Raw genomic sequence first — 11,400 nt, forward strand, 5'->3', positions numbered from 1 at the left:
TCTATTGAGTCGATGATGGTGATGCTGTTGCGGTGGGTGTCGGCGGCAGGGAAGGAGATCTAAGGCGGTGAAAGACGGTCAGGAGTCGTGATGTCTGGTTTGGTGGATGCTTCTGTCGATGGAGCAGCTCGGGTGAGGTGGACGACGTCGCGGCAGGAGCAGGGCAAATCACACAAAGTTTTCTTCGACACCTACTTGTAATTGAAGTAATTCTGTAAGGGCTCATTTGGCTTGCATGATTCTAAAAACGCAAGGATAGGAAAAACACCGGAATAGGATAGGAATGCACATGGGAAACAGAGCATTTGTGAACACAGGATTTCTGTCAACTTGGGTGTTTGGTTCACAGGAATTGGAAGAGCAGAGGAATGCAAAGAAACATGGCCAAAATAAAGTGAAACCATATGAAAGCGTGTACAGTTAGAATGTTATTCTGCCACTAATGCACTTGGTCTTGTTTTCATGCATAGGATTTTGAAAAGTAGGTCCAGGTGGATGTTTTGCTCCATTCCTTTCAACAAAATGCATGAATAATTGAATAGTAGAGTGCCATAGGAAAATTTCCTATTGCTATGTTTTTCCGTTGAACCAAAATAGCCCTAATGGATCGACATGAATGTAGATGAAGACTCTCTAGAAGGAGGGGGCAGGAGAGCCGAGCAAAGTGAAGAAGAGATATGTCGGGAGCCATCATTGCTGCCTCGACACTTCCACATTATTTCTACAAAATGAACTTTCCATAAATTGTGTGTTGCAAGGTGACAGTCATTTAGTAGGGGAGTGAGGGCAAACCTCCTATTCACATCAAACAAACCACGTGGTTACAATTAGATTCATGCTAATGGGTCGGAAAATTTTCTAGGCCAACATTTGAGACCCACACGAGAAATTCCTTTTGTCCCATCCAACATACACTCGTATAATTAGTTTGATACCTGGCCATCAACCAACAAATATGCTAGTAACACGGAGTCCCGCAAACAAGTCACATACATGCTGATAAATACACATGAGTTTATTCAAGAAGAGCGAATAAACCATAAATACAAAGGAATATTGTTTACATCTATGATTGCCTCTTGGGCATATATATGTTTCTAACAACACTATATGCCGCTGTACTACAAATAATAATAATAACATGTGGCGTGGAGCACAAAACTATGCTCAAGGGGAAGAAGGTCACAAGACAGAACAATAGTTCCTTGTTCTTTCCCAGGTCGCAACAATATTACTACATCAATGCTTCGTGCTGCCCCTAGCAAAGTGTGGTCCGAAGGTGCACATAAGACCGATGACGGTGGCCGCGTTAAGCATGAAAAACACAAGGTGGTCGCCTGCAGGATTGACAACAGGTACCAGGAAAAAAAATTAGAGTGAACCGAAGCTAGGGAATATGAATTTTGCGTCATGCTGAAATCGTAGCATAACCCATGCATGTTCAAGATAATCTACTCAAATAGGATATACCTTCACTAAAATTTAAGGTGTGATACTAAACCAGTGCATAAGATCTTGTTTACTATGTTGCATTATTTTGGTATGCATATGTGTTTCTGTAAGAACTGCGACGTGAAGTCGTCTTGCACTAAAAATCTAAGCTTTGAATAGAAAAATCAATCATAAGTGTAATTGTGATACATAGAATTTAAGAGATGGCCTTCATAATTACCATTACATGTATCGCTTTGTATAATCACACACACACACACACACACACACACACACACACACACACACACACACACATATATATATAGACACACACACGTAAAGAATCCAAAAAGCATGAATTTCTATGTTTTCTACTGCGCGGCAAGAGCCATAAGCCATCCTTAAACCCAAAAATTCCAATTAAACTGTTTCATGTCATGACATAGATTTTTAAAAATTGCTAGCAAAATGGTAGATAAAATTGGATGTGTAGTTAATTCATGTAATTTTACTTGAAAATGTATAAACACTGTAATACCTGGAAGAAATGAAGCAGTTTGGCGCCTTTGAGCCCATGAAAATCTACAATGGAAATTGTAAAACATGATAAGGTAATTGTTTTCCCCCAAAAAATTGACAAAAAACAAGGGTTAATAATAGAGTTTTATTTCATGGTGTATACGAGTTTTAAAATCAAAGAAATAAATTACTCCCTCCGATCCAAATTAATTGACGCTCACTTAGTACAAATTTTGGATCCGAGGGAGTACCATCTATGTACTTTTTCATCGTCAATGAAATGATTAAAAAACTATTTGGGAAAATGAAATAGTGTGTGTTTTCCATAGGAAGAATTTTTATTGTGGCTGCTATATAGTGCGTAAAGTGGTGGACCATGGCTACTTACATAACACCTGCAACAGCCGGAGCGACAGCTTTGAAGATGGACATTAGTGTTACAGAAAGTCCATTGGCCGATGCTCTCAGGTCTTGACTCTGTTTTATCATGTATATCGAAGGGTCAGAAATATAGAAACTAATATCATCAATTTTCGTGGAACATATGGAATGCAACTTTTGATATAATTACAAAGTATTAGAAATCATGCAAACTTACCACAGCATCATTCATCAAAATATTGCACACCGTGATGGTAGTTACCTGGAACATTTCAAGAGAGCATGAGTAACACTAATTAATAATTGCTACCTTGAGTTCTAGTATATAACATATAAGGATGATAGTAGTGGTGAGTAAGATAAACATATAAGCAATCAAAATATTTGTGAACATATGAGCAATTAGTAGTTTTATGATTTTGTTGCTGGCTTGCACCAATTAGTTCCTGAGAACACTGTTTACGTGTATTGATTAGCAATCACTCCGATAGATAGACCAAAATTGGAATATTTTTCATAATATGAACTAGTAGCATGTCCAAGTTTGAATACTTGTTCTACACAATAAAAACAAGATCTTTGCACTCACTTGGAAGGAATTCTTCAGAGAAGATGCACAATTTACTACCAACTGAAGATTGAACCCTGATAATGTAGTCATGAATGGATAGCTTGCAAGAAGTGGTAATGTCAAGATCTGCATATGAGAATTTTTGATGAGTTGAACCATTACAATGTAATTAACTTTGCTGATCAAGTAGTAGGTACTCTTACCGCAGTTGCACGGACTAATGTGATAGGTTCTATAGCTTTTGCAACCGATGGATAAATCAAAATCTGGTATATTAGGAGGAAGAGGCCTGATAAAAACGATAATCAGAACAACAAACTCTCCATCCAACAAACATATAACGATGCCAGAAAGATGATTTGTCAAGTTACTTGTGAGTTATCATGAACACATGCTTCATATTTGAATATGGTTCTAGCATGGCTTAATTCTTGAAATTAAGTATCGGTCATAGGAATGATTCAAATGAAATTACATAAAGTTGCCTCATTAGTATTAGTACCCTCAACAAGTAAAATATATTTATACATAGATTTAATCTTATAGATTTTGTATCGAAACATATATGCCTATCAATACACATCTATGATAGAAATAATCATATATACATGTGGCTAGAGTTGCTAGATCCTCTCTAGGTTCCTATCTCCAAAATTGTCTATGATGTTCAAAACTTCAAATCTTAATCAAAATATATATTGGTCATGACTTATAGATTCACTAGTCCAAATTTGAAGGGACCTTTCCTATTGTTCTTACAATTAAATACCTGAGAGTGCAAGGACACTGCCCACATCAGTAGAAGTAAAGCTTAATCCACCATATTTCCTGTCACTAACAGCCCAAAGAGAGAATACCTGCAATTTTATGTTTTGACCAAATCAAATCCATAATGACAATGGTAATGGTAATGCAACAAAAGATACCCAAAAAATAAGTGAAACACGAGATGCTATCACAGGAAAGGAAAGGTATGATAAACATGAGTGGAGGATATATCAACAATCAAATGACTCATGTTACCTCTGCATAAGCCACATCCTGAAGAGAGAAAAGGCAATATACGGTGATAGCAGACATCAATGGCCAGTTTGTGAACAAACTCCAATATCCACCACTACTTTCTTCAGCATTAGAGTCAGAAAGAGATTCTTCCATGGCTTCAATTGAATTATTTGAATCCGTAGCTTCATTGTGTTTATGTAAAGTTTCCTATAGCATTTTAGACATGTTAATTTTTAAACCAAGATCTCCCACAAGGAAATGTAAAGATGAGGTTATATGTGCAACAGCTGTAAGGTCTCTGTTGAAAATATTCTAGGGTGTGTACAACTATATTAAATGCCTTAAGCAACTAATTTTTTTAGTTACTCATATCCTTGGTTGGTTGCCTTGACACCACTCATGACAATAGCTAAGTGCATTACGGCACAGAAAAACTCACCGGAAGCCAGATGCAAGAAATTAAAGCAGCAACGGCGAGGATTGATATACACAGGCATGGGAGAAAATATGGAAACCTAGAACAATGCGAGTTTAAGAAGAATTAGCATCACATAATAAACCGACAAAAAAAGGGTGCACATAGCAAATTCTTACCTCCCGAATATAGATTCCTGAGAGAACATGCCTGGGTATTTATCTGCTGGCTGATATAACAACAACACACAAATAAAATTAGCATGCAAGGCCCCTAACATTTTATTTTACAATAACTTTATGCAAACATTAAATTCTTTTAAAAAGGAATATATGGGCTTGGTTGGTTTGCATGCCTTGTATTTTGCAGATTGAATTTGACTACCAATTCTAATTTCATGAGAATGAGAATTATGACCCGAGATCAACTTCAATTCATATGCTGGAAAGCCATGAACTTTTAGACCTAATTTTATATGTAAACGTCATTCCAAAATTCATTTGGTTCAACGCTTTGAAGTATTATGTACGTACGCATATAATGATACCATGATAAAATAATTTAATGTCAGTAGCACATATGTAATATAATACATGATATTAATACTATGATACACTAATCATGTCATGATATTATGTTACATTAATTATGTTATTCACATAATTTATTAGGTATTGTAATATTTCCATCTTGTGGTATGTTATATAGTGGCGGAGCCATGTTCAGGCCAACAGGGGTCATGTCCCCCAGCCCTGGACACTATTGTTATATGTGCACCAGTTTTCTTAGAATTGGGTTAGAAATCCACTTTTAAACTAAATGAAAAATATTCACTTGGCCCTAATCACAATCCATATGGGACGGGAGGTAACTATGATAGTGTGTGCTTACACATAGCATATCAAATACAGTGAGTATTCATTCATGTCCATTAACAAAATTTGTATAGATGGGGAACTTGGCATATTTTTGTCATGGTGAGTAAACATTAACGTGTATCTAACTGGATGTAGAATCTAATTGCCCACAAAGCAAGTAAATGAGTTATATATGGATCGGGGATACAAGGACAACCAAGAAAGTTTGCTCGTAGCATGTATAATTTGAGAAATGGGAAGTTCGAGTGCACAATAATAAAACAAGATTTGGAAATTGGTTTTTGTGTGTGAATATTAAACAAACTATTACCTGTGCAAGATAACCACCAATGGCTGGACCAACAATGAGGCCTATGGCACGTGAGGAAGAAATCTGAAGGATTACCCATCAATAGAAACGGTGAGCATTAGTTTTCGCCCAGTAAAGTTGGGGGTTGGGTAATAGTAACATGAAAATATTGTAATAACTCGAGAATCTTACAAGTGATAATGCGAGGTGACTGTGTTCTTTCCGGCACACTTCTGTAGCATAAGCCTGAACATGCGCAAAAATAAGTCAATCAAATGTTAAATAGTGAAACATTTATATTAATGTTGTATTAAACACCACAATCACGCTAGGGAAATATGTATACTATTTTGAGAAAGGATAGTGTACGGGTTAACCATGTGACATGCTGGTTGGCTGGAATTTATCTACTGCAACTTGGGAAGTAAAGACCATGTTCATTAAAACATAACAATATTCATTCGAAATAGGCTAACAATCTAAAGATTCATGTGCATTACACATCAACCATATTTCTGAAATGTCACGCTCTCACAAAAAAATGACACAAATTAAGTCCAGTGGATAACATAAGAGCTATTGTTGAATAAACTTAAGAATATGAATGTGAGTACATGATCAGTTAGTAACAAAGTACAAGAACATGATGGAAGATTGTAGTACCAAAAAGATGAGTATACTCATGATTGTTTTGGTACCTTAATTGGCCCCAGCATACCAGACAACAACCCAAGCAAACCTCTTGTGGTTAATGCCATCCAATAACTAGAGCTGAGTCCAAATAGTGTATTCAAAGTAATTCTGAAACATATGAGGAAACATGCTTAAATTTTGGGTGCATGTGCAGAATTATAACCAAAGAAAATCTCCTACTGGCGAGTAGAAAAGACTATGCTTCGTAAAAAATATTATCCTTACACCGCAATAAGGGTAATTACAAGAACAGGTTTCCTCCCATGCTTATCGGCCACAATTCCCCATATTGTAGAGGTGAGTGCTCTACCAAGCATATATGAAGCGCCTTCATTGATAGAAAATTAAGGCACCATAAGTTATCACAATACTTAAAGTTGTTGTATATCTCCTCACATCAAAGTGTCCTTACACAACTATGCTTAAGTGCTTCAGAAGTTTGACATAAAACAATATCTTCAAGAAAACTCACCAACAAAACCAGCATAAAATCCAATATCTTCTACTTGCTTAGCAATGTGCAAGTCCCTTATCTGCGAACAAATGTCCAATGAAGATAATTTATTAAAACTAAGGATAATATGTTTCACTGAGCAATGACAAACTACTTATCAAACAATATTGAATTAAAATCATGTTTCCAAACTTAAGATAGCCTAGTTATTTTCCACACAAACAGTATACAATTTAATTTTCACAGTTATCATTAGATGGTTAAACTTAAAGTCTCATAAGTGTCACTCATATTTTCTACACAAATTGTCACAAGTCACAACATTACAAGAATCATTCATTCTAGGCTACTACTCGGCAGGACTTTAGTTCCCTGTGTGAACTCTTGAAGCATACCAAACAAAGCATTAGAAGAATTACACATGACTTATTATGTAGAAAAAACTGCCAATGTTTATTTTTGTCCCTCCTTTTCGACTCTGGTCATTAGTAACACTGTTTTGAAGTGCGCCTTGTAAACAAGTGGCATCTCATTTGCCTAAATTTATCTAAACATCCTCTAGAGAAAAGAAATAATGTTGACAAGTGAATAATTTGGAATAGTGAGAGCCAAAAATGGGGTAAAGTTGACACTTTTTCTTTCTCAAATACGCATCTGACTGCAGTGTTTCAACTAGATTTTCATAGTCTTATACAGGGCTTGCATCATAGATATATACTCTTGGTAGCGTTGCTCACCATAAAATACAAGAAGGGAAACAATGATTGAATCGGCAAGGCTGCAATAGGAAGAAGGAAAAATTTATATCAATTCATAATTAGTAATGAATAGACAACTCACAAGATAGAAGCAAAAAGTATCGGTAACTATTAGTCTAATAAAGTTTCAAATGTTGTCAGTGTTTAGTAATATTAGCACTCTTCTCTCAATTAAACAAATGGAAAAGCTACCAGACTTGGCGCGAATATTGCATTTCGATGGACATAGGCTAGTAGTAAGATAGAGAACCTGTCTGAGCGATCTCTGTCCATGAAGGAAAAGAGGTAACCAAGTTTGACATGATGGAATCTTTGGTGAGATGCATCGTACAGACAACTACGTAGTTGGCAGCCCGTTGTTGGTGTGCATGTATTGCGCGTGCAATCTTTGGCCGGCAAATTGATCATAGATCTCTAATTTGGAACGGAGGGAGTAAAAAGTATCAACCAGACTGGGCAAAGCCGGGGGTGATCCTTTTTTTTTTTTCTGGAGGATCTGCGAAGATCCACAGGTTTCCTCAAGTTGTCTGATTTGCATCCGCTGTGTTTCAGGGGCAGAGATTGGTACTGTGCGAGTGATGGTCAAGGGCACGTAGCAAGAGGTTGTGCTGTGGCCGTGCCTGTGCTGCTGTAGTGAGGACTGAAGGGAGTATTTTAAGCGACCCGAAAGGGAATTAATCATGACCAAGGGAAGATGTCTAGAGGTGGAAAATACCCTCTTATATTAATTTACAGAGGAAGTACTTAAAATAGCAAGTGGCATGTGGACGTAAGCGGTAATTACACATGAACCCGTTTCGGGCAGAGTTTGGTCGAGATTACGACGATGCATGCAGCACCCAAACTTGTACTACAAGACTAGAAGAGGGCTGACAGGAAGATACAGACATCCGAGAAACAGTGCTCAAGGAAAGATCGTTGCAGCTAGCACTACTCTAACAAAGGCAAGACTGGCTGCCCCATCGCTTTGGACAAGTGCAATTGCAAGTGGAAATGTAGAAAATCAAAGCTGCGTGCATGAGCCTTGAGGCAAAATTATCAGTCTCGACTTCCTGCGCAGGGCCAATCAACAACGAGGAACGCCAGGATTAACCGACATGACATTAGCAGATTGTTGATGATAGTGACCCGGACGGTGGAAAAAAGACGACGAGGGATAGGTAGCAAAAAAGGGTTTGCGCCAATCAAATCAAAGTCCAAAAGGGAGATCTAATCTGGTAAAAAAAGGTTTAAAAGGGAGGAAACAGACGGAGAGTACTGTACGAGAGAAAACAGGAGCAGCAGTTAGTAAACAGTAATTCCACTGGAGAGGAGAGGAGAGGAGAGGTGATGAAGGGAGGGGATGCAGCGAGTAGAGAACGGGGGAACGAACTGGAGCAGACGGTGACGAGCCACATGCAGGCGAACTCTGTGTAGGGCACCCCCCTCCGCGTCTCGTTCCTCTTCTCCAGCCTGCACCCGGGGCAGTTGCCGTGGTAGTACGTCCGCTTCAGCAGCGGCACCTCCAGCCCGTCGCCGCCGCCATCTTTGCCCATCTTCCTCGGAGAGCAGAGGAAGCGGCCGGGGCGGTGCAATGCCGCACAGGACAGAAATGGCTTTTTGACTCTGCTCGCTTGGTTGCTGCCGCTGAAGCGCGGCTCCTGTTTATGGTGCACGAACGGTACAGCGCACGGTGGCCTCGTCTTTATGGAGCAGGAAGGATACAGCACACCAAATATTTATATTACTACTAGAAAAAAAAAACAAGCTACTACCGGCAGCAGCAGCAGCACTGTGTTAAACTAGCTAGCTAGGGGCCACCAGCCCACGAGGACCACTGCCAGGTCAGCCTTCACAGATTGGGGGCGGGTACGAGATGCAGGCCACAACGTGCTGCACGCCCGTAAACATACAACGCGAGAGAGGGACGGGCTGTTTTTTCTTTTCTTTTGTCTGATGAATTCGTTCGACGGTGACGCCCTGCATTATTGCCGTAGAAAATGGGACGAAAGAACGTGAGGCGTTATACACGGAAGGAAGGATGAAGGAAATGCGACGATAGCAGCCACCAGGCATCCGAATCTTGTGATCAATTGGTTGGTCTTTCAGGCTTGACCCGAAATTCGTATCGTGGGGTGGTTTGAAGCTACTGGGGGCATGGGACATTTAAAGATATTATCGCATCCAGAAATGAAGCACACAGTATTAGATGCTGGAAGTTCAGACTAAAAAAAGATCCAAGTCTTGTGGCTCATAGGAGTAAGCATCTAAGCATCTTGCAAAAGTGGATTAAGGATCATCTAAAATGATGCCTTAAGAAGTTTTTAGAATAGAATATGTCCACGTGTTGGAAAAAGCTGGAATAGGATAAACTCTTTTGCTTTCTGATTTTGTATAATTTGTAAATATCGGTTATATTAATAGAAAATAACGTAGAACAATTGTTCTACGGTTGGTGCTTCATTTAAAGATATTTACCCAGAATTTTTCTCTTCCACTACTAAGGAGAACTTGACAGTGCAGGAATTTTTCCAAACTGCTGATTTTTTTTTTAAAACGGAGCAAACCGCTGATTCACCGGAAAGTTTCCACACCCCACTCTCAGTACAGGCACACCAACAATTACAAGACCTTCGGCTCATCACTCAAGGTGTTCAACTCACCGATAGTTACGACAAATGGATTTACCACTAGGGCAATGCATACTCATCCATCAAAATGTATGACTGCTTAACCAGAGGAGAACCTGCTGCTCCCATTTTTAAGAAAATCTGGAAAAATGTTGCCATGCTAAGATACAAAATCTTCATCTGACTGTTACCACATGACAGAGTCAATTCAAGAAATCTTCTTCGCAAGAAATCTTTTCACCTCCCATCATACAACTGTGAGCTTTGCCATGACAATACTGAAGAAACAACTTTGCACCTCTTCTGGGAGTGCACTTTTGCCATGAATTGTTGGGAGTCAATTATTGGACACAGAAACAGGAGAATTTCGGTCTTCAATGAGGTCATGCTACTAACTCAAACTCTTCCTCCTCCTATTGCCATGGTAGTTTCTATAATGGGTTATTGGAACATTTGGATGCAAAGAAATGGCAAAATATCCAAAGCCAAGACACCCGCAGTTCACTCATGAGGAAGATTAATCAAGGAAGATCCACTTCTTCTCAGACATAGAATCAGGAATAAGTTTGAAGCACAACTCTCTCGCTGGATTGGCCAGCTTTTGAACTAGTTAAACATGCTGCCCAAGGGCTTCACTAGACAGGCGTACACCCCGCCCCGACTCCCCCTCTCGCGACTGCGTCCCCCCCCCCCCCCCCGACCCGCCGCCTTCCTTCCCGAGTGCCCTCCCCAACCAACTCCCCCCCCCCACCGTCACCGGCGTGCGTCGTTGGGCTCGGCCTAGATGGCGCCGGTGGCGTCAGCCCGCTGCTTTTCCCTTCCTAATGCGGCGGGGTGACTCGGCGCTGGCATGGGTGGTCGGTTGCGCGACAACGCGGCTATTAGCGGCGGAGCTTCGCAGATGTGCGGGCTGGCGCCGCCCGCTCGGCCCAGATCTGGGCCCCTTTGGGCCCCATCTGGGTCGGGGCGGGGCGGCGGCTCCTATGTCGGCGGCGTAGCCTCCTGGAGGTGGCGGTGGGGCGTTGGGAACCTGGGTGGTGGCGGCGCCGTCGCCGCCTTGTTGCAGCGTGGCAGCGAAGGCTTTACGGGGCCGATTTGGGCCTGACCGGGCCTGGTGTGCCTCTGGTGCTGCGTCCGGCTGGCTACCGCAACGGCGCTGGAGGCACTGGCCTCTCGCGCAACGACAGTGGAGGTTGTTCCCTCCTGCGCGGCCGCAGTGCTGCCGCCCCCGGTTCCTTGCGCTTCCATATTTCGTCCTCTAGGCCTCGCGATGGTGACCACAGTGAGACGACGTGGGTGGCGTCAAGGCCGTGCTGGCGCATGCTGCACTAGTGCAGAAATGCTGGGGAACGTAGCATGCAATTTCAAAAAAATTCCTACGATCACGCAAGATC

The 11,400-nt window shown here is 40.8% G+C and overlaps 1 protein-coding gene across 2 annotated transcripts; it reads right to left on the reverse strand.

Annotated features, from left to right (window-relative positions):
• Window positions 1-1,014: 1,014 nt before the first annotated feature.
• On the reverse strand, window positions 1,015-9,189 carry LOC109749756 (probable peptide/nitrate transporter At3g43790). 2 transcript variants are annotated; one of them, XM_020308708.4, is made up of 17 exons: window positions 8,770-9,189; window positions 7,377-7,417; window positions 6,658-6,718; window positions 6,411-6,513; window positions 6,191-6,293; window positions 5,685-5,738; window positions 5,514-5,576; window positions 4,505-4,554; window positions 4,350-4,425; window positions 3,929-4,117; window positions 3,675-3,762; window positions 3,109-3,194; window positions 2,924-3,031; window positions 2,552-2,596; window positions 2,342-2,430; window positions 1,973-2,016; window positions 1,015-1,337 (listed from the first exon to the last, which is right to left on the reverse strand). In XM_020308708.4, exons 1-17 carry the CDS (start codon window positions 8,930-8,932, stop codon window positions 1,240-1,242), a joined length of 1,461 nt encoding a protein of 486 aa, XP_020164297.1. In that variant the 5' UTR covers window positions 8,933-9,189; the 3' UTR covers window positions 1,015-1,239. The 2 variants fall into 2 exon arrangements, 1 of the variants encoding a protein (XP_020164297.1); XR_012204643.1 differs by lacking the exon at window positions 2,552-2,596 and having other exon boundaries at window positions 2,342-2,470; window positions 2,896-3,031; window positions 8,770-9,144.
• Window positions 9,190-11,400: the final 2,211 nt, after the last annotated feature.

This window comes from Aegilops tauschii, chromosome 3, assembly GCF_002575655.3.
Source record: "Aegilops tauschii subsp. strangulata cultivar AL8/78 chromosome 3, Aet v6.0, whole genome shotgun sequence".
Taxonomy (NCBI): Eukaryota; Viridiplantae; Streptophyta; class Magnoliopsida; order Poales; family Poaceae; genus Aegilops; species Aegilops tauschii.

Bases quoted from the DNA above. Each gene is read 5' to 3' on its own strand.
- LOC109749756 (XM_020308708.4), bottom strand. From the start codon at position 8,932: ATGGGCAAAGATGGCGGCGGCGACGGGCTGGAGGTGCCGCTGCTGAAG. The intron at 4,555-5,513 runs GTAATAGTTTGT...TTGTTATATCAG, and splicing joins TTGGTGGTTATCTTGCACAG to CCAGCAGATAAATACCCAGG. The intron at 4,118-4,349 runs GTGAGTTTTTCT...AAAATGCTATAG, and splicing joins TTTCTTGCATCTGGCTTCCG to GAAACTTTACATAAACACAA.